The sequence below is a fragment of the Prionailurus viverrinus genome, chromosome C1 (genome assembly GCF_022837055.1).
Source record: "Prionailurus viverrinus isolate Anna chromosome C1, UM_Priviv_1.0, whole genome shotgun sequence".
Classification (NCBI taxonomy): Eukaryota; Metazoa; Chordata; class Mammalia; order Carnivora; family Felidae; genus Prionailurus; species Prionailurus viverrinus.
Window position 1 is genome coordinate 50869628 of NC_062568.1, and position 23898 is coordinate 50893525.

The 23898-nt window shown below is 41.4% G+C and overlaps 1 protein-coding gene across 2 annotated transcripts in view; it reads left to right on the forward strand.

Annotated features, from left to right (window-relative positions):
* Positions 1-1001: 1001 nt before the first annotated feature.
* PDE11A (phosphodiesterase 11A) overlaps positions 1002-23898 on the forward strand; it is a 379748-nt gene continuing 356851 nt past the window's right edge. For both annotated transcript variants that reach the window (XM_047873318.1, XM_047873319.1), the window contains exon 1: positions 1002-1913. In XM_047873318.1, the coding sequence (XP_047729274.1) occupies positions 1002-1913 (912 nt within the window). The remainder of the gene's footprint in view (positions 1914-23898) is intronic.

Consider the following 23898-nt stretch of genomic DNA (forward strand, 5'->3'; position numbering starts at 1 on the left):
TAATCCAAGGGGCTGTATTTTTACACCCTCCCTGCCTGTACCACCTTTCTCCACTTCCTCAGTCAGGTCCATGAATTTGGTTAAAGTCATAAGTCAGATGGGAAACTTCACTTGCTAATTTCGGGGAAATCCAGTTCCATTAATATTTACTGAACGCCCACAAGGAGCTGGGCAGTATTAGTGGGCAGTCCCAGGAATCCTAGGAACCAACAGTGCACAGTCGCATCCCAGAAAAATAATCTTCCCTGTCTCTGAGCATCCTCATTTCCTTGGAGTCAGCTTCTGGGTCTGATCCCTGCAAAACACCAACACTTTCCCTGTACTTGGGCTCCCACTGGGCTCCCCTGGGGCCTCCTGGAAACGCCGGGAGGATTAAGGGGTGGGGAATTGGGAGGGCTAGGGAGGTAAGGAAGGGAGGAGGGGGAAGGAACAAGGTGCATTTCCCCCGTTTAATCGTGTTCCAATCAGGAGTCGGCCCTGTTCCCGGACTCCGATTCCGGCGGTCCAGAGAATCTTCCAGGAACCGCCTGGCATCCTGGGCGGTGGAGTTTGGCTGGTCCGGGCGCCGGAGCCTCCCTCCTCCCACCTCTTCCCTCCCTCCGGGCTCCGTGCCTCACTCAGGGGCGTGTCCTGCCCTACCTCCCTTTCACAGTGGTCCACTCATCCGGTTACAGCGGCAGCGGCAGCAGCAGCAGCCTGAGCACGAACAGCGAACAGCGATAGCTCCGGGTTTCCAGACGGGAACTGTGGCCACGGCAACAGCTCAGTGGGGGGCACCTGTGCGAAGCAGGAGTAGCAGGGCGAGGGGGTGGGGTTCTTGCCAGCCACTCTCTGAACCCGAAGGAAGGGGCACCTCCCAGCTGAGATTCCAGTGCTCAGCAGAATCTCTCACCGAACTGGGAATACTGGTGGGGACAGACATGTGCTGGACCAGCTAGAGGGCTGGGGTAGGTAAACATTAGGTCCAAGCGTAGAGTGGCAGTGAAGCTGTGTCTGGGACCATGACGGCCTCACACCTGGACTTTGGGGAAGTGGAAACTTTCCTGGACAGACACCCAGAGTTATTTGAAGATTACCTGATGCGGAAGGGGAAGCAGGAGATGGTGGAGAAGTGGCTGCAGAGACACAGTGAGAGTCAGGGGGCTGTAGGCCCGAGGCCCGCAGTGGCCAGCACCAACAGCTTGGCTCACAGCGGTGGCAGACGCAGCGGCAGTGTTGGTGGTGGCCCTGGACCAAATAGCTCTGCCAACAGCCAGCCCACTCTGGGCGGTGGGGACTGTGGTGGGGTTCCCCTGAGTCCCAGCTGGGCCAGTGGCAGCGGGGGCGACGGGAGCCTGCAACGGAGAGCTTCTCAGAAAGAGCTAAGGAAGAGTTTTGCTCGCTCCAAGGCCATCCACGTGAACAGGACCTACGATGAACAGGTGACCTCCCGGGCCCAGGAGCCCCTGAGCAGTGTGCGGCGGAGGGCACTTCTCCGGAAGGCCAGCTCCCTGCCCCCCACCACAGCCCACATTCTCAGTGCCCTGCTGGAATCCAGGGTGAATCTGCCTCAGTACCCCCCTACGGCCATGGACTACAAGTGCCACCTCAAAAAGCATAATGAGCGTCAGTTCTTCCTGGAACTGGTCAAGGATATCTCCAATGACCTTGACCTTACCAGCCTGAGCTACAAGATTCTCATCTTTGTCTGCCTCATGGTGGACGCTGACCGCTGCTCTCTCTTCCTGGTGGAAGGGGCAGCTGCTGGCAAGAAGAGCTTGGTCTCCAAATTCTTTGATGTGCATGCAGGAACCCCACTGCTGCCCTGCAGCAGCACAGAGAACTCAAACGAAGTGCAGGTCCCCTGGGGCAAAGGCATTATTGGCTATGTCGGGGAGCATGGAGAAACGGTCAACATTCCTGATGCCTACCAGGTAGGACTTTGCATTGTCCCCCTACCAGAGCCCCACTGGCTTGGAAGCTAAACCTTCTGTTACCCCTTGGCATCCAGGAACACATTAATTTAGACTCTTTGCAGCACTAATCTTGCTACTTTTAAATTCCTTCTGAGTTTAGACCAGTTAGAATGTTACTACACCATCGTTGATATAGTGGTCTTTTCCTAACCCACAGGGCTTGTAAACATTTCATGTATCACAAGGACTACATTTTGCAGTCAGTAATATCACATGTTTCTCTGTCAAGATTCCTTGTCCTTAAGAATATCAGTGTATGGTTTTAGAACGGATTTGCGAGGTGCTAGGAAAAAGTGTCTACTCCAGAATAGTAGTGTTAGTCTGAAGAAAATGGTATGTTGGTGTCTCTGATGTCTTTTGGGACTGTAATAAATTTCATTCTCTTTCAGGGTTGGACAGGGAACAGAGTACTGAACTACTTTCACATCCCTTTACCTAGCTTAAAGTTGCATGCATTTCAAGGTAGGGAGGAAGAGGAAAAGAGGAAGAAAATCAGGGGAAGAATGGGCCTCTGGCTTATTTGTGGCTTTTTAATTGTTTCTGTTACTGAGTTTAGAGAGGCTGGACAAAATAGAGGGATTATTTATCTTTGGGTTTGAATACAGCATTATCTGCAGCCAGCTTTTGACAGGACTGAACAAGTAGGCTTTTAGTTTGTGAAATGAACAAAAATTGATAATTTTTTAGCAATTCCAAAGGCAGTCAGCAGGGTACACATGCTAGTTTCAAGTGGAAAAGGAAACCCAACATGCTGTTTGCTGGTATTTCTAAGCGTTTCATTTTCATAGTGATTTGAACGTGATACTAGGTACCAGATCTGAAAGCTAGTCAGTTCTGATTCTTCAGTATCTATTCACTGAACGTGATAAACTGGATGTACTTTCTATGAGACTTTTCAGGGTTCATAAGAATCGAAAGTTCTTAGCCTTGGTTATGAAAATTTTGTGGTCATTTGATGAGCACGTCTTCCAGCATCTAATAGAGCCACCTGTTTCTCGAGAGTTTGGTTGCTGTTGATCAGAATAGCAAAAGTGGTGGGAGGGGCACTGAGGGTAAAACTTTCTTTATTTTATCTGAAAGTTGACCATTTTACATAGAAAATTGACTAGCTTGTACTAAAACCGAGTTTCACATTTTTTGTGATGTCTGTCAGTATAACACTTTCATAGTAAGGGATGCCAGTCAAAATAACCATTTTCATTCACCTTTTGTTATTGATTAGGTGTGTTATTCATTATCTCCTTCTTGAAGAGATAGTTTTAGGTCAAGCAACCAGTGAATGAACTTTCGCAAGTATCTGTTTCTCTATAATTTTGGGAAGCCATAGAAAGAAGTGAAAACATTTAACAATCTTTGTGGTGAAGATTCTGTAAGAAGTTGAACAATCACAGTCTTTTGTTTCCCATTACTTCCACATTCTTCTTGTGAGCTTGGTCTAAAAAAAAAAGAAAAAAGAAAAAAATCCCTTCCTAGTTGGATGACACTTGTTAGAGCTTGGAATTGCAGTCTATTCTCTTCATTGCCTTTACTTTTCTTATTCTTCCCCAGTTGATATTTTCCCATTTCTGTAGCTTTTATTTCTTGCTCTCCTTCAACTCCTAACTTGTATTTAAGACTGTTCACATAACTGCCTTTTCTTCAGGAGCAGAATTCCAGCTTCCTCAGCAGTTTACTTGTCTTACTGCTGCCTAGAATTGTGGCTAGAGGTGTTGTCAGAGTTACAGAAAATCAGATTTTCAACAGCTGATATTTCTTCTGGGCCCTACTTGTACTCTGAAGGCAGAGTGTAAAGCAAAGTTGCCTTTGATATTTGGAAGCTGACAGTGGGAAAGTCCCCAGGGTGGTAGCGATAGCTGTAAAGAGGACCAGGTTGTTAGGAGGACTGGCAAAGGGAACATAAGGGAAGGTATTATATAGGCTGAGTTGGAGATCTGGGTTATGCCTGGTCTTCATTTCATCCTGGACAGAGAGTTTCTCTTTTATTTCACCATTGGCTTCTACTGTATATTTCTGTATTTTTAACCTGGTGTATTTTTTCATTTTTTTAATGCCACTTTTCTTCAGAAAAACTACTTTTTTTTTTTTTTTTTTTTTTTTTTTGCTTTATTATGATACACTACAGTCACCATTAGTGTGACCTTGGGAGAATTTCTTTTTTTTTTTTTTTTAATGTTTATTTATTTATTTTGAGGGAGAGGGAGAGAGAGAGAGGGAGGGAGAATCCTAAGCAGGCTCTACAACTGTCAGCATGGAGCTGGATGCTGGGCTTGATCTCACAACTGGGAGATGATGACCTGAGCCAAAATCAAGAGTCAGACACTCAACCAACTGAGCCACCCAGGTGCCCCTTTGGGAGAACTTCTTAATCTCTGAGTCTCAGTTTTCTTACCTGCAAAATGGGAATAAGAACATGTATGTGACAAAGATAAGATAATTATTTGGAAAATAAAATGAATATTGCATTACAGCCCCTAAAACAGTACCTGCCACATTGCAATTACTCAGGAAATGGTATCAATTTATGATGATAATGATGACACAAGTCTACTAGAATTCTTTTTCTTTATCTCATTTTCAGTTGTTTTTCTCCTTATCTGGGACTGAGATGTGGACTCAGCACATTTTGACCAACCTACTCTTTCCCTGAGCCATGTTCTATTCTTAAATTAAGTATTTTAGAACTGTCTTTACATTTGAGGAATATAGAAATATCTACCCTTCTACATTTCTCTAAATGTGATTGATAACACATGATTGACCCTATCCTATCCTATCCTATCAAGAGTATTATACTTTGTGCCTTTAAGGAACTCACACTATATAGATTTTTTATGGAGTTGTATTAATGTTGCCTCCTTCCTACATTTTAGCATTTTTCCCCATCCTTTCCATTTCTGACTCTTACAGATTTTTCTATGAATGGAAACTGACAACCTTTCAAATGCATGTTCTTTTATCATGATGTTGTTGTAATTCTGATAATACATGAACATTCTGAAGTTTCTTTGTAAAAATATAACCATTCCCTCTGATATTTTATTACCTAGTATGTTTTTAAGATGTTTCTTGCTCAGATTCAACTAGTGTTCTTTTTATTTTTCAGGAGGTAAAAGTTTTTCATCATACAGAGTTTAAAAATTTAATCATTTGAAAATTAGACTGATGATCCTCTTGGGTTCACAATATGGGTGAGAGAAAGGCATTAAAGATACTAATGAAATCATGATAATAAGCATAGAATTCTGGAGTCAAGAATAGACTAATGAAAACTAACGTTGAATAAAAGTTTTGACAGCAAAAATACCCTCCTTAGTTTATTTCATTATTTTTCATTACTTCTTCAATTAGTCCTAAAAAAAAGACTTGGGGCACTGGGATGGCTCAGTTGGTTGAGCGTCTGACTCTGGATTTTGGCTCAGGTCATGATCTCATGGTTTGTGAGATCGAGCCCTGCGTTGGGCTCCATGCTAACAGTGCAGAGCCTGCTTGGGATTCTCTCTTTCCCTGTCTCCCTCTGTCCTTCCCCCACTCTCTGTGTGTGTCTCAATAAATAAATAAATAAATAAACATTTAGAAAAACAGACTTGAAATTAGAAGAAAAAATGGCAAGTGGAAAAAATTCATTTTAGGTATCCAGTATGGATCATAGTGACTACAATTTACCTTTTTTCCCTGACAGTTATAAGTTATTAAACAGCCCACTTTAATATAGTAATGAAAAACTTGCCCTCAAGAGGTTGAAAATAAGAGCACTCAAGTAACAGGTGTTCTCTTTGAGATTATTCTAAGCATTCAGAATATAGCACTTTAAACATTAATAAAAAGTGTGAGATGATATTTTTGTTGGTGTTGATAATGATGATACAGCTGTTTGATGGGCTTTGGATCTGAAAAGCAGCCAGGATGTTTTGTTAGGTGAACTGGGAGGAGGAAAGGGGATGACGCAGCAGGGTTACAGGTGTGCCAGGCTTTCAGAAAACCTGATCTGTTTACACAACAGATTTACTTATTTGTTAGTTCCAGCAAACATACACTGAGCTCCATTATACCTAAAGCCTGGGTAGGGGGACTGCGAGCATACAGAGGTGAGAGAACATGTTTTTTGCCCTCCCAATGCTTATAGTTGAGAGGCATATACTATACACAAATAAATACCAAGCACTATACTTAATAAATGTTACAAACTAAATGACTAGTCTCAGTAGACAATGGATTCACATTATGATTGGGCTCATGATGGAAGACTTCATGGAGGAGATGCCATTCAAGCTGAGAAAGGGGTTAGATTTCACCATTGGAGATGGTTGTGGGTTTGGCAGGAGTGATCCAGGTGTAGCAAAATGACATCAGAGACACAGTAATGAGCGAGCACAAAATGTGTACAGGGGACAGTGAGTGCTTTAATTTGGACAAAGTATTGCCCATGCTGTAGATTGAATACACAAAAGTAGCATGAGGGCAAAAGAAGAAAGAACCTTGAATGCCTGACTAAAGAATTTGAATTTCATTAACAGTCGGTTAGTCAGTGACTAACAGTTACAGGGAGCCCTTAAAGACATTTTAGTAGGATCAGAGTGGTGTTTTTGGTACCTTGGTGTCAGTGGCTGAATGGATTGAACAGGGGGAGGCTCAAAGCTGTGGGGTGCCTGGGTGGCTCAATCGGTTAAGCGTCTGACTCTTGATTTCGGCTTAGGTCATGATCTTGCAGTTTGTGGGATCAAGCCCCACTGTGGTATTAGTGCAGAGCCTGCTTGGCATTTTCTCTCACCCTCTCTTTCTGCCCCTCCCCTGCTCTTGCTCTCTCTAGGAAAAAAATAATAATAATTAGGAGTCTATTATGATGGTCTAGTAGAGCCATGATGAACAGCTGAACTAAAGCAGGAACCGTGGGAATGGGCAGCAGAGGACAGATGGAAGATGTTCTGCAAGTGTGGATTTGGGCTAGAAGGGAGGGAGTTGATAATAACCTGGGTGATGTGGAGAAGCTTAACTCTGTTATCAGTAACAAGAAAAAAAGCTTGGTGAGTAAAGATTCTAAGTAGAGCCAGCTACATAATTTGTGGAGTGTGGTGCAAAGTGGTAGGTAAAGCAGGAGCCTGGTTGGAGGTGGAGAAGTTAATCTTCTCTTCTAAAGGACCTGCTGCTTTATACCACAGCAGCCATGCAACCCCCTAGTGATTTCAAGCTCCATGTTGAAAAACCCTGTACCTGGATTGGGGGTAGGTAAGAGCTCTTCATTGAGTTGCCTGCCACTTGGTCATAATGCTGCCAGCTTTGGGTGGGGATGACCACAGCCTTGCTCCTCCCAATGTGGCATGGGGCGTGCACCTGACCCTCCCCATGCTCCCACCCAGACCCCAACCAGGAGCAGAGGGCAGTTGTAGGGCATGGCAGATGTAGGGTGTGGGCTCCTCACTCAACTAATGTGACCTGGTTGTAACCCCTGGTCTCAAGGGAGGGGTGAGTAGGTGGTAAGCGGTAGGCCAGATGAGGCCCGGGACATACAGAGCATGGATATATGACCAAGCACCAGTCCTGGGAAGGCAGTGGGAGGGAAGACTGAGTGTGAGCCAAGACTCCAAGGTCTGAGCTCATATGCCACTGTTCCATTGGACTTCAGTTAGCACAAATTCAAAGGTAAAGATTAAGAGTTTCGTACAGCACAGCATTAAACCTGAAGCCGGGGACCCGTATGCAACTGCACCAGTCACATGTCCATGAAACTGGTCCTGAGTCGGAGTCATTTTGAGTATTAGGTGGAGAAGTTGAATTTTATTCCAGCTAGTGTCTACTGCTTCCTTTCAGCTCCATCCTAATTAAATTATGTGCCGTTTTCATTGCCTGGATTGTGCTTTTCTATTTCCGTGCTTTTCATCCTTTCTGCCAGGACTACTCTTTCTCCATATTTTGTCATTCAACTCTTGCTGTGCTTTCTCATAACATAAGAAGGGAGAGCTGATTGCTTATCCTTGAAGAGAAGAGACGGAAAACAAATAAAAATTATACACATGGGGCGCCTGGGTGGCGCAGTCAGTTAAACGTCCGACTTCAGCCAGGTCACGATCTCGCGGTCCGTGAGTTCGAGCCCCGCGTCAGGCTCTGGGCTGATGGCTCGGAGCCTGGAGCCTGTTTCCGATTCTGTGTCTCCCTCTCTCTCTGCCCCTCCCCCGTTCATGCTCTGTCTCTCTCTGTCCCAAAAATAAAAAATAAAAAACGTTGAAAAAAAAATTAAAAAAAAAATTATACACAAAGTTCTATTTAAGAATGCATTCTACTATATGGGTATATTTGTTATATATATATATATATATATGTATATATACATATATATGTTAAATAAGAATATAAATAATGATTTTTTAAAATTCACTTTCATTGAATTTCATTTTAGAATAATCTCCACTGAAATAACTACATTTAAATGTGTTTGGCTTCAGAAGGGATTAATTTCATGTGTCTGGAAAACTCAGTGAGGAATATGCTTCCTTCCCTGATGAGCCAGTGCTGACAGACATGGGTCTATGGTCCTGTGATTAAATTGCTGAGATTTGCTTAAAAGGCAGATGTTGATCCCACCCCACCACTAGTCTTAAAAGGAGTTTTATGAATTCTTATTTCAGCCTTGCACAGTGTTTTAAAAATTCCCCTAAGCCCACAAACATGTTCACTAGTCCAGAACCAGAATTGATTTTGCTCTTGAAGCAGGAAACATTTGCTGTTTCAGCCCCTTTTCCTGACAGACACATGATCATGATAAACAGAGTGACAAATTGCATTTGCTGCTCTTACATGAGGATAGATTACAGAGAAGTACAGTTCCTACAGAATCATGGGGAGGTAATTTAAGGTTAACTTAATTTTTTTCCCAGCCCATAAGCTAAATGTTTACTAATCTGACCAATTTATTTTGGTTCCTGAGGTTTGGGTCACCTGTTTATTTACAAGGCTGGCTTAATTTGGAAGTTAGTGTTCCATGTTTAATATAGTGTTGAAAAGTCATATGAAGCTTTCCTCTGAAATAGCTTTGAGTTGTTTTACAGGAAAGTCAATAAGATCCTTGACGTCCACTACTTGCTACTTTAGTTACTTATTTTAAGGGTGGTGTTTTGCAGTATAACCACATTCTTTTGGAAAGTGGAATTTGAATCATAAAAGAAGCTGTTTAGTCATAAGAGAGTGGGTTGGGCTTCTAATATTTTAGGAGAAACTTTGGTTCCTGGGAATTTATAGGCATTCAGGCTAAATTTATTTTTATTTATTTTGGGGATTAAAATAGTAAAGAAGGTTTCCTGGTATTAAAAAAGGTGTATTTTCTATAATTCCAATGGTTTCTTATTAATTGGTTGGTTTCAACGACTGAACAGTGTGGTTTATACGTTAATGATAAATTATATTTCCTATCATAAAATATAGCTTTAGGCTGTTGCAAATTTAGTACAAGAAATCTTTGTTATCTAAATGAAAAAAATGAGGAACCTTTGAGCTTTTTAAGGGTGTCAGATTTTAAGAATTTAAACATAATGATAGAAGGGAAAGGGATGCTCTTCTGTGGATTAACAATAACTCTATTATTAATGGAGCACTAATTATGAGCCAGGCATTAGGTCATTAGCAAGCATTGTCTCTTTGACACCTCTCAACAATCCCCAGAGGTAGCTATTACCAACACCATTTTACAAAAGGAGAAACTGAGGCTTGAAAGAGTTGAGTAGTTTGCTCAAAGTTACCCAGCTGGCAAATGTGAGAGCTAGGGTTCAAATGGAGATCTTTGGAGAGCCTTATGCCCACCCACCACCCCTCCATGTGACCTCTACAGACCACTAACTGTTATATGCACACTCACATCTGTCCCTTTGCCTTCTCCTTTTCTCTGTCAGTTGAAGTCCTCTCAGCCCTCTAGGCCCCTCTTCACGAAGCTCTTGCTAATCCCTGCCCCATCCCACCCAAACTGACATGCTTTCTCCCTCCTTTGATCTTCCGTAATGCTTTAATGTGCTTCTTTCTATTTTCATACTATTAGAACCATTTGGATACCATGTGACGTCTTGACTGTGAACTCCTCAAGATCAAGATCATAACTTCTTCATTTCACATTTGCTATGGTAGATCACATAGGGATAAATGCAAATCTGTTCAACTGAGTAATTATACCCTTCATGTGGTCAGTTCAACCACCTCTAAGCACAGAGTTCAGCCTGTGCAGGCCATATATATAGCTAAACCAGGAGTACATCCTCTGAGCACATCTTTTACTCTTTAGACCTTGTTTTGTAGATTTTTTAAAAATAAGGCTTGTGAAGCCCAGATAACTGGTTAATTATTTGAATTGCTTGTCTGCATTAATCAAATCTTCATATTAGTTGCTGCACCCCTGTCTCCCCACCCTCTTTGTTTTTGTTTGTTCATTTTAAAAATTTTACTTTATTCCATGTGGAAACTATGGAGAAAGCAGACTGCCACTAACCAAACACTTAAACTAGCAACAGCCCACTGCCAGCTGCTTCTAGGCAAAAGCAGAGGATGGAGCATGACTGTTCCGGCTAACTGAATTTTCTAGTTTTCTCATGATTACCCCATTGATGCAGTGTAACTTCTTGAAGGTAAAACACTCCTTCCAGCAAATGTTAGAATTTTTCTCTGAAGATCTTTTCAGACATGAGAGATTACATTGACCAACCTTGCAATTATTTATTTTTCAGGAACATTGCACTTTCAAGTTTATTGATTACATTTCTTATGTTTCACATACTCTCAAAAGATCTCAAAAAATTCAGTTTCTGAGATGGTTACATTTATGAACTACTCATTCCAAGATGTAGCTATTAGATGTCCATGTGGCATGTCCAAGTGAGAGCCATCTCTTTCCCTTCTGTTCCCTATAGTTATCCCCTGTAAGCGGGGCTGGTTGCTACACCTCTCCCCCATGCCTCCTCCCAGCTGAAGTGATGAGGTCTCTAATGGTAAACAATACAACTACTCTCGTTATGTAGAAATGAACCTACATCTGAAGGGGGTGCAACTACCAGAACCTGAGAGAGAGTTAAAGCTATGGGAGAGGGGCCGCCCAGCCAGAGCTATGGCCTGAGGGAGAGGAACTCAGCCACTGATGAACATGACCTGGATGAGAGGGAGCCAGGAAATGTTACCCTCTTCACACCCTCTTCTCCTGTCAATGTCACTCATTGGTTGAACCCAGGGTTGGTTGAAACCAAGAAGGCAAAGGAAGCCTTCCCTGGCAAAGCAGTTCATTGGAGTCAGCCTCCTGGCACAGAACAGAGTAGCGCAGAGCAAGAGCATTTGGAGAGCCAAATGGGGACTATCCAGAGTCACCAGGATATTAGTTTACTCACCAGGAATGTAAGTGTGTGTAGAGACCAAGTCAAGTAGGAATATCCATCTTTATTTGAACACTGAATTTCACCAGTATATAGAAAATGGTGATTGAAATCTGTTGGAAATGAGTTCAGAATGCCATATTGGTATTTGACTGTCTTGTTCTGTCCAAGTAATTTTGTTTATTCCCAATATGCTATTTTCCAGAAGAAACTCCATAGGAGACAGCCTGGACCAAACACACCTCTAACAGGAAAGAGAGACACTGGTCTAGTTGATGGGACTTTTCCCCATAAACAATCTGATGAGGCCCATTTATTTGAGAATTGAACTCATCAATTACTAATCATCTTGTGGAAACTGTGAAAGCCATCAGCCTGTAATAGAACATGCTCTAGACTTCGAGATAGGAATCTTGGGTTCTATTCCCAGTTCTACCTTAGTGTTTTCAGCTGTAACATAGGGATAATATGTCCAGACATATCGGCCCCATAGTATTTCAAAAGGATCTAATTATTAAATCAAACATTAGATTCTAATGAGATAACGGGAAAGAATATTCAAAAGGATAAAGTCAGAAATGTAAGACTGTATTCACCTTTTTAAATGCAGAGTCCAGCAGGCTTTAATCACAGGGCCTGGCTCTGGAAATGTCCTTGTGCATGAAAGGAGAACTTTGATTTAAAATATGGTAGTACCTATATTAACTGTATTTTCTTATTTTCCATATTTTTGATGTTCTGGTTTTGGGGGCTCAGATACTGCTCCTCTCAGGGGTAACTAATTCATAGAGCAAAGGACGCCCCTGTAAGTGCACCTGTGATGTGCAAACCAACCAACCCAGAATGTACTTTCCCAACAATCTCCTTAATCAAACTCTCACAGGCCAAGCCAAAATTCCTCTGCTTAGGCCAAAGTACTGGACAGGGCTAGGTACTGGACACCTTACCACCCCCCCCCCCCCGCCATAGTCCAGAGCTTACCAAAATTATTCAAACTGTCCAATCCTAAACTGACCCAGGGAACCTACCCTGCCTCCTCCATTCCTTCCTGAGGGAACCCCAGTAAAGGCTTTGGACCATGTTCTGCCCTCTCCCTTTCTGCCTCCTGCCTGACCCTGGTCTGTCCCCATGTGTCTCTGCATGGTGTGCCGTGCCACCTGTGTTTAGGGATCTGTGAGCATAACCTTCCTCCTTCAAGGCAACCATTTCCATGTCTTAAGTATTTTACTGGATTAAAACAAATCACAGGTGTATTTTAGGATAGTACCGTATGTATATAATGCCTTATGCATAGGTAATGATTAACTTAAAATGTAAGGTAATCAAATGCATTAAATTTACTTTAGACTGTCAGGATTTACTTGTCATAATACATATTCTTCATTTGACGAGCATAATTTTTTTTTTTTACAACTGATGAATATGCCTATTTTTCTAGTATAATATGTAATCCCAAAAGTATGAATTGGGTTTCTGTGCTATAAATTCTCCCATAAAGTCTCCAGATTGACCATCCGTACTTCTATGCTTGAAATCCTAAAGATTTTTTTAAATGACAGTATTTGGGTCTAGTATTTGTAAACTGAAAAAAATTGTCACAGCTGCCATTACAGGGTAAATGAACACTAAATCATGGTGCTTGTAATCAGGCTCTAATAATTTATTAGGCTAGGAGGAATCTATGACACAGTTTTGTTTTAAATGTGTTGACTATTCACCAAATAAAAGATAAGCTTTCCTTATTTTATGTTTTTCTCTTGGGATGTGTTGTTAATTTTATACTATGCATTGTCCTTGCACTCATGCCCCCGATATTTATCAGATTGTTGGAATGTCTAACCTTTACTTTTTTCAATTTAAAGAAATTAGATGTTGCTCCTTTTTCATTTAAATGGCTGTATACAGTTTAGTGAGCTAATAGTTTTTATGGGTATTTGGCAACTTAATGTGCATGATTACATATTTAAAGTTTTAATAACAGCTGTAATGGAATTAAGAACTGTAGGCTTGGGACATTGTGGAAAGATTATTCCAGGGTTGCTAAGGAAACCAGTCTAGGTTTTTCTGCATAAATTCTTCTGGAAAGGTGAAGCTATAATCCCATCTCTAATGGCCACTTTTATGGAGAATCCGCATTTCCCCCTTAGCTGCTGCTGCTTTTTGCTTTTGGAGAACTGCTTAGTGACAGGGTATATGCTTTATGCAACTGTTAAGGCTTGTTCCTTTTTCTGTCTTCAGATATGTGAGACTGGGGTCGGACTCACCTTATACTTCCTCTCTTTGAGCACTGGCTCTGAAAGCCCAAGACAGTCATGGCATCTCCTTTTTATCCTAGCCCAGAGATCAGTTGTCACAGAAGCTAGGGAGAGGAGTCAGCGGCAGTGAATGTGTCCAGCACTGACCAAACAGGCTGAGGAACCCAGAACCTCTGGCCAGGAGGCTGATAGCTCAGCTGGGATCCAAGGCATCTTTCCCCTCTCTCTCTGCCATCTATTTCTTAAATGAGGAAACAGAGGAGCAGCTTCTGATCTGGTCCCTTTATTTTTTCCATGCCTGCTGTGACTCCCATTGAATAGCCAGAAATGAACTGGTGCTCAGGGAGTGCCTACTAATTTAAAATGGAAAGGGCAGGACAACATTTTTCCACCTCTGAATTAACCAAATTGAGATGATCTGCTCTGTTAAATTAAAGAACAAAAAGGTCAGCTGGGAAAAGCGGAGCCACTGTCATCATAAGGGTGTTTTATACTTACGACCTTGGGATTTTTGTTGAAGAAACAACCATTTTATTCTTAGAGATAACCTTGAAGGATCAAGCATTTACGTATGTAGCAATATAGCAATATTATTATTGCTATGTATGTAGCAATATAACAACACTTCTTGTAGCAGCTTTGTGACACCGTATAATTTAATGCAAAATTATATGGAAGTCATTTGATGAAAATGATATGGAAACATATGAAGGTATAAAATGAAATAGATGTGCTTTCTCTCCATCAAGTGAAGCTACAGTTTACTTCCACCTCCTCCTTTTATTCTTGACTGTTGCTCTGACCCTCCTCCCTGAATGCTAACTTAGCACCTACTACAGTATCTGGCATATTCACCAAGTAGGTACTTGGTGAATCATGTTTGAATGAATAGAAGAGCCCTTATTGTAGCCTTTATTTTGTCTCAAGAGTGACACACCCTAATGAGACCATTATGTAGTATGAGTGTTTCAACATCAGCACTGTTGACATTTTGGACACTTTGGAATCCCTGGCGTCTAGACACCAGATGCTTGCTCGGGTGTGACAATTAATAATGTCTTTAGATATAGCCAAATGTCGCCTGGAGGCAAAATCCTCCCCCTCCCTTTTGGAAATCATTGATTTAGGACAGTTTGGAAATAAACATGTACTGCCTCTGACTCTTGATTTTGGCTCAGGTCATGATCTTATGGTTTGTGAGTTTGCTCCCCTCACTGGGCTCTGCACTGACAGCACAGAGGCTGCTTGGGATTCTCTCTCTCTCTCTCTCTCTCTCTCTTTCTCTCTCTTTCTCTCTCTCCACCCCCCCCACCTCTCAAAATAAAAATTAAAAAAATAGTCATAACCTCAGATTTAGCAATTCCAGATCATTCCAAGGAAATTTCTATGGGTATTTGTGTATATGAATACTCATGGTAGTGTTATTTATAATAGTGTAAGCTTATTAACCCAAGCATCCAACTAAATGTTTGGATAAATAAATTATTTACATCATAAAATGGAATATTTAATTAGAGGAAGTTGCCCACAAAATATTAAGTGGACAAAGCAAAGCATATTTATAAAACAACAGCATCTCAGTTTTCTTGAAATAATAACAACAACAAAAGCATGGGGTTGAATGAGGGTTGAATTCAGAATGAAAACAGACTGAATGTGATTCCCAGTCCGAACCCCTTGAGAGTTACCATATTTTACTTCTGCAATTTTTAGTTTCTGCCGCCCTACAATGGAGATAATGATAACTATCTTAAAAGGTTAATCCTGACAACAATTAAGTGATGTTATATATGCAAAGTGTTTAACATGCTGTTTGTTACATTGTGAGGACTCAGTAAAAAGTTCTTGGCATAACGCACAGGGAAAAAGCTGGCAGATGATTTGCCAGAACATTAATAGAGGTGGGCTTGTTTTTCTCTTCTCTTTTGTGTTTTCTTTTATGTATTTTTCAAAACCTTCCACACATGTATTTATGAAGAGAGTAACGATAGTTGCTTTAATGGATACGCCTCACAAACTCAATGGAAACACAACAGGAACTTATTTCTAACTCTTGGGAAGCTCAGCACAGCTCTTGCTGATTGATGGGTAGCTGTCCTCCAAGAGGTCAGTCTTGCCTGCCTGTGCCTCCACACCTGCAGCACAGGGCTTCCAACATGTGGTCGGCAGATGAGGGGAGAGAGAAATGGACAGATGACTGGGGAGAATTTGTGGGTCAGGTCTGGAAGTGGCACACATTATTTCCTGCTGCAATTTTGTTCTCATTCTAGACTCTAGAACTTGGGTTTGTGGCCATACCTACCTGCAGGGAGGTATAACTCAGCCCCACCCCGGAGTGGATCCCAGCCCAAGAGCCAACCAGTCATGGCATGCGGCTTGAAGCGTAAGACCTTCAAGTGGTGAGCCGTCCTCTCCCGCAGGTCCCCCTGGTGTTCACAGGCTGGAGCTCATGTGCATGATTAATTTCCCACAACAAGATTTGAGAGGAAACGTTAGCTGGGCTTTGGAGAAGGGACCTGGAAGACATGGGAGAGGATCCTTGCTGTTTTAGTTTCCATTGTTGAGAATGGGTTGGAGAATAGGACTCTGTAGACAGGAAATTTGCTAAAGAGATTGTTGCCTCTAAGCTTAAAGGTCTGAGGGTTATAAGGGATGGGACTAGACCTGGCTGTATAATTTGTGGACCCAGTGAGAAATCAAAATGGGGTTCTTGACAGAGGTCGGGAAGTCATCCCTCCAGGCTAGCCAGCCCCCACCCACAATGAATGGACAACCCCAAAGGACTGCAACCTCTGTGCCAGAACATACATCATACCTGGATCAGGGGTGGGTGAGAGGCCAACACAGAGCTGCTGAATGAACATGTTGTGGTACTGTCAGCCTGCAGCGGACACAGCCAGAGTCTTGCTCCACCCCGAGACAGAGCGGGCTTCTGATTCTCGTCATCCCCATGCCCACGCCTCACTGGGAATGGAGGGCAACAGCAGAATGTGGATACCTTCCCATTGCAAACCCCATCTACCTGACCCTGTTATAACCCTGGGTGGAAAGAGGTAGAGGTCATGGGGCCAGGGCAGGGAGCAGGAGTCTGAGAACCCATCAGGAAGCTGGACTGTATGAGCCCCTGGGGCATGCTCCATCAGACTTCATGAACAAAACACAAATTCAATGTAAACTTCAAGTGTGTGTGTAGCGGGCCCTTCTTAGCGTGAGTCTCAGTGTGACTGTACTGGATGCATACCCATAAAGCCATTCCAGGGTGATGTCTATACTATGGTTTAATCTGTAAGAATAATGAGGATTGCAAACTCTCCATGGAAATTTATTATTTTTCAACCTGCCTTCATAACACTACCCATATGACTCTTGCTATTTATTCCATCTTTGGTATACCAATTTAAATTTTGGCTCACCTGTCTTTCTCTCCATTAAACTGTGAGCTCTTGGAGGCCAGATGCTATGACTTTATACCACTCCCTGTGTGTGGCACAGTGCCTAGCATGTAGTAGTTAGGTTCTCCATAAATGCTTGTTATGTGAATAAGTGAGGAAAAGGATGGTCATCGAGAATTCGGTCACTAGGGTAAGTTGCCTAGGTACTAGTACTAGGTTGTAAGGTTATATTAAGAACAGGGGTTTAGCTGATAATGCTGAGCTAAGCCAATTTATAGGCCAAGGGTCCTTTCATTTTCTTGTACATAGGTATGGGTTGGGTTTCCAGGCCAGGCAGTCAGGTACAAGGCCATTGTGGTCCAGGCTGTGAATGTTAGAGATGTGAAGGCACAGGGAACCAAGCAATTTGTCTATTGCCAATAGAGAAGAGGACTTAGCAAAGTTGGGAGGGTGAGAGCAAGAGAAAGAAAAGGTATCAACTATAACTAGTATAATAGGCCTGGGGCTTTGGGAAAATAGTGATTAGCAAAGGAGATGTATTCTTCTTTTCATATGGCTATATAAATGGCAGTAATGATGTCTTTTAGGCAAGGTAGATTGATTCACTAGGGAGAGTGTAAAAGGTCACACTGGGAGCTCTCTGATATAGGGATGGTCGTTTAAACCAAATTAATGTATATGGAGAGCCCAGCACCAAGCCTTTGATGAAAGCATATGCACCAATACCACTATCATTTCTATTTCCCCCCAAAGAACCACAAGTATTCATGTTTCTCTAGTCTGTACTTGTTTCCAGGGAGCATCCTCTGAGATTGTCAGATTCTTTTTTAAACTCTAGATATTTTTATTTGGATTATCTATTGTTACCCTAGAAAAGAGTCCTTTGAGAAGTGTGCAGTTCTTCTAAAGTCATCTGTGAGTAGTTGTGCTAAATAGTTAAATGACATTTCTAAAGACAGAGATCACAGTCATAATTGTTACTGCTCTGAAGCTCATTGGAACAATAGTATCAACAAACAAGTTTACCTAGCATATTTCAGAGTCCTCTTAACCATTGGCTTTCCTTTCCTCTCTCCATTTCTTTCTTATGCTTTCCATTTGTTCTTTTCTGGCATTCCACTCCTGTCTTCTTTTTGAATAATTGCTTCCCCTTGCTCCTCCCGACTTCCCTCTCTTTTCCTCCTCCCTTTTCTGTTTCCCCCCAGCCCCCACCCTGACCTTCATCCTGCCTGTCCCCCTTTTCCTTATTCTTTTTCTCTTTTTCCTGTCTTCTGGCCTTCACTGGCATTACTGACCTTAACATAAAATGGATAGAACATGAAAATAAGTACAGTTAAACCTTGGATTGAGAGTAACTTGTTCTGTGACTGTTCTGCAAGACAAGCAAACATTTCTAATAAATTTTAACTTGATAAACGAGTGATGTCTTGCAATACAAGTAGTACGTGATGCTGAATGTCACATGATCACAACTGAGCCAGTCCTTCTTCTTCTCTCTCTCTCTCTCTCTCTCTCTCTCTCTCTCTGTCTCAAACCTACTTGGGATTGTGGGTGATCCTTTCCCAGGCTCAGATGCTCGGTCTCAGGCCACAGGGTTGGCAGAAATCAGTGATTTCTCAGAATGTTGGAAGGTGTCCACAACTGGCACTAGTGTGTTTTTGTCACTTCAAAGCACCTATGGACAGTCCTTTGCTTTTCCATACAAGAGGAAGCTTAGGAATGCTTTGCTTCATTTTAGGTCAGGCTGCCTGCAGATATTGACCCTTTCCTCTGCTGCCTTATTGCCAGTTACATTAAATGTAGTATATGACAAGAGTTTATTAATATTGTACTGTAGTCAACATCCATGTGAGTGTATACAATGACCCCCATGCAGAAAAAGATTCCACTGAGTCAAGGGATTTCAGTGATTCATTAGTGATAGTGAAAGTTGTCCTACACGATAACCCTCCTTTCTCTTTTCTCCCTCACACCAGTCGTGAAGGTTTTCAAAGGAAAGTGCAGGTTAATTTGTTTATTTTTCTTTATATTTTGTATTTTCTTTATTATTTTGTATTATATTACAGTATTGTAATCATTTTTACATGAATATTTTTGGGTTATGGAACAAATCCTCTGAGTTTCCATTATTTCTTGTGGGGAAGTCTGCTTTGATATACAAGTGCTTTGGATTACAAGCATGTTTCCAGAATGAATTATGCTCACAAACCAAGGTTTTACTGTATTTGTTCTGGTTTTTAATTTCCAAATCAAATTGAAAAAAATTTTTTTAATGTTTTTTTAATTTTTGAGAGAGAGACAGAGCATGAGCAGGGGAGGGGCAGAGAGAGAGGGAGACAGAATCCCAAGCAGGCTCCAGGGTCTGCGCTGTCAGCAAAGAGACCGATGTGGGGCTTGAACCCATGAACCCAGAGATCATAACCTAAGCCGAAGTCAGATGCCTAACCCACTGAGCCACCCAGGCACCCCATCAAATCAAATTTTTAAATCTCATAGGACTCCCTCGGAAAACAAGCAGGTTTCCTTTTTTAATTCCATGTGGCCTGTGACTGTATCTTTCTTTGTAATTTTAGAATCACATATATGAAATATATTTTTTTAAAACACACAATTTTAATTACATTTCAAACTGCTACCCCATGTGGTCCTTGGTCGTAATTTATTTCATGAGGGTCAATGCCTTGCAATATGAAAAAGACCTTGCCCGTTGAGTGCATTCTAAGTAGAACAAGTGACAGGGAAATTGGTATTTAAATATTTGGTATATAGCTTCCAGGCTTTTATTAAAATCAGAACAATGATAAATATTATTTCTTTGGTGTATCTCTTAGTTTGGTATCCAGCAGGAATTTTTTGCAATGGCAACATGGAAGTTCCCATGCTAGCACTTCTCAGGCTGATTGCTTGTTTGAGGTCCTGTCTCTGTTAACCTGAAGCTCCTGATGTGAAAGTCTCCTGCAGGGTTCTTTTTTTCCCTTTTGTACACAGAAAAGAAATATTTTCCATCCTTCTGAATCCACCAGGAAGCATGTGGGATTTAATCACCTCTGTTATTATATTGCTTCTCCCCCCAATGTATCAACGCTCTGAAACCTGCTTAGTCACTTGTAAAATTCAGCCACAGGACTTGCTGCCCTTCCGTGACAATCCATCAAAGGGAAAGTTAACCAAACTTTATAAGCTGTGTGGCCCTGTTTCCTAGAGCTGAGGTTTTCTCTTGACTGAAAACCACATTGAACCTTAACATCTGCATCTTGCTTCATTATTTTTAGCAGAATGTAATGCCTGGCTTGTGTGCGGAAGTGTATTTCTTTTTAATCACTCCAGCTTTATAGAAGATATTTTTTCCCTTCCATTTATTATGAATGCATTTCTAATTCTCAAATTCTCTGTAAATGTACAAAGCTAAAGAATAGGTCAGTTTTTCAAGATTTGAAATAAGAAAACTTGAATAAATGATTATTAGACTACTTTTTTTTCTCTTTCTTTTCTTGGTTGGCTGTCACCATTTGCCAAAGGAGACGTGTATTGTAAAATAGCTATAATAATTATTATTACAATAGAAATATTAGTGTGTCTGTTATTTTTGTTTTCTCTGTAGAAATTCCATCCTTACATTTGTTGGTACATTTGGAACTAAAATTAATGATTCCTCTATTTAAATATTAATTTGAACCTGGCACTTTTACAGAATATCTCATGAATTATGTTATTATCCCTCTTTTTGTAGATTAAGAAGCAAGCCCTGAGGCCTTCTCCTGAGGCCACAGGGCCATAAGTGTCAGAGTCAGGGCGATTATGTTCCTCTATCACTGTTTCTCCCACTCTTGGGATCTGTTAAGACCCAGTAAATAACATCTCTCTTTCCTGCCCTGTGCTGGCTGAGATGAGAGATATGACAAAAGAGGAAGCGGGACATCAAAATATCACATTTGTAACTTGTTGAGCAGATACTGGGGTATGGGCTTGTATTTATAGGCTTATAATACCTCCAGAATTAAGTAGACCTATTCTCCCAGATGCGACAATGCTAGATGCCCACAGTCCTCACCACATAAGGGCCTGTCCTTTTGGAACTTAGAGCATTGAGAAACAGAGCAGGGGAATACTTTCTGTGGGCAGCCTGACTCCAGAAGATTAAGGGGAACAAGGCGTTAGGCTGTGCTTACCCAATTAGTGTCTCTACCATCCTCTGCCTCTATACCTGCCTCAATACCTGCCAATCTCTACCCTTCCTCTATAGGGAAGAGCAAGGAGTGGGTGCAAAGTCTGGAAGGTTAAGGGAAGTCTGTCCTCATGGAATCAAGAGAAGGGGGAGGAGTTTTTCCCTCTCTCACATAGGCCATGCCACCTCTCAAATAGATTATTTTACCTGAAACATTGAGGGAATTCTTTTACTGCCTCATCCCCCAACACTCTCCTTCCCCTGTCTAATCTTAGCCTCAGTTACCCAAGCCAGAAATCTAGGCATCCTCTTTGATTCCTACCTTTTCTTCATCCACCATATTAAATCCATCAGAAAGTTCTTTTGATTTACTTTGTAAAAGCCATCTCAAGTCTTTCTACTTTTTTCTACCTTACTGCCACATCACCAGTCCAAGTCACCATTATATTTCACCTAGATTATTGAATCTGTCTTCTAAACTATCTAATTCTGCTCTTAATCATTTCCACATAGAATGTTTACAAGGCAACAAGGAGTTCATCCTGGATAGCAGTAGATAGGAGGATGGGGCAAGAGCCATTTTGAAGACAATGGACCATGGAAGGCCTGTGAGCAGGAGAGGGACACAGATATGGTCTGCTCTGCACTCATCACCCATGAGAACTTGGGCAGATAACCTGCTCTCTGTGGAGCTTGAATCTTCATATGTAACAAGAGAGGGCTAGGAAAATGATTTCTAAGATTTTCAGTTCTAAAATTTCATGTTAATTGTGGAAAGGAAGAGGAAAAACCTTACAAAATACTTCTTCCCAAGAGTTGTAAAATTAGTACCTTTTTAGCAAGGTATGCTTAGTGCTGAATGAGCCTCATGTCAAAGTCACTCAACTATTACCAGTGGCCGCTCCAGTATGTTATAGGGAGTGGCTCAGCGCTGCCATCTGACTGGAGGTGTAGACTAGGGGACTTGTAATAGAGCTGTATTTGAGTAGCAACATGTCTTTATATATCTTTGGGAAAGTTGGGGATAAGCCATTCCTTGGTATAGCCATTGGGTGATATCTTTAAGAAAGAAATGATTTGGGTTCAGGTTTGCTTTTGGGTCTTCCCATCAATTGCAGTAGAGGATATAGCCAACTATTATGTCTTAGGATCTGAACTTCTTTGTCTTCAAGTCAAAAAGAAAGTTTTCAGCATAATTATTCCAATCTAAGAACACAAATGAGTCCACATGAACAAGAGAGGCCTTAGACATAGGAATAGTGGGCAAAAAGATATCAGGCAGTGTTCTCTGCTGCACACTAACAACTTTGCAATCTATAATTCTACTATTGTAGCTTCATTTCCCTCAGTATTTCTGACTTTTCCAACTTTAAGAATCTCCAAATATCTTTGAAAGTCCATCAGCGAATAAGTTAGTTAATAAACACTAGCAGAAGTAAACTACCACATGGTAAGAACAATAATGGGACCAGGAAAGGTTCATGAATTGAGAAGAGTAAAGGAAAGCTACAAGGGAACCAAAGATGAACTGACTAGCTCAGGTTTGCCAAAGGCTAACCAGGTTTAAGTCATGTCTGCCTGACTTTGATGGGTTAGATATCCTCTGACTTAACTCTTTGATTTTATTATTTTGAAGTTCTGATCTGAATTCTTAAATTATACAAACAAGAAACTTCAGTAGAAAGGAAGCATTGATGATAATATTACAGAGGTCAACTACTTTCTCCACATAGTTCCATAAATTACTTAGATGACAACTATAGGATTGCTCGATATTGTAAGGTTTATAATAAAATCTTCCAAAAATGCATCTTTAAAAAAATTTTTTTTTAATGTGTTATTTATTTTTGAGACAGTGAGAGACAGAGCATGAACAGGGGAGGGTCAGAGAGAGGGAGACACAGAATCTGAAACCGACTCCAGGCTCTGAGCTGTCAGCACAGAGCCCGACGCGGGGCTCGAACTCACGGACCGTGAGATCATGACCTGAGCCAAAGTCGGCCGTTTAACTGACTGAGCCACCCAGGTGCCCCCAAAAATGCATCTTTAAGTGAACTAAATTCAACATTATAATGGCACAAGAAAAAACTTCTGCCGGTAAAATTTCATCCTTACATTTTATAAGCCTTACAGCATCAGTGGCCCCTATAATTTGTTTTTTGATTAACATATAGGCCAAGAACTTATATCAACTAGACTAACCAAACCAAAGAAAATTTAATAGCAATAGATAACATTTATTGAGTATATGTACTAGGCACTGTGCTAAGATGTAGTTATCTTATTTAACCCTCACAGAGTTCTATGAGATAGTTACTATTACTTTCCACATTTTACATATGAAGAAACTGGACTTTGAGAGGGTTAGTAACTTGTCCAAGTTTTCACAGCTAGTAAGTGACAGAGCCAGGATGCAAATCCATGTTGTCTGACTTTGTCTAGACTCTATACTTTTACTACTATGGGAGATATTAGGGATTATACTCATGTTCTGATCACATATTCAAGGTTGTATCAGTCCTGTCTGTGAAAGGAGGCAGCTCCTTGACATTTGGAAATTTGGAAATGTTATAATGCCTTGCAGAAGCTGTGTTAACAGTTCACACCTGCTGATGTCAGATGATATCGATTATTTACATGTAGTGATTCCAGCACTTGCATCATGTTCGGAGAGTTTGGGACAAGATACCTCAGGAAACTTCACTGCATGCAATATAACCCCTTAATGCCAGTGCAGGCAAAATAATAATAGTAGTAATAGCTAACATTTAAAAGGACCTTAGTGTGTTCCAGGCA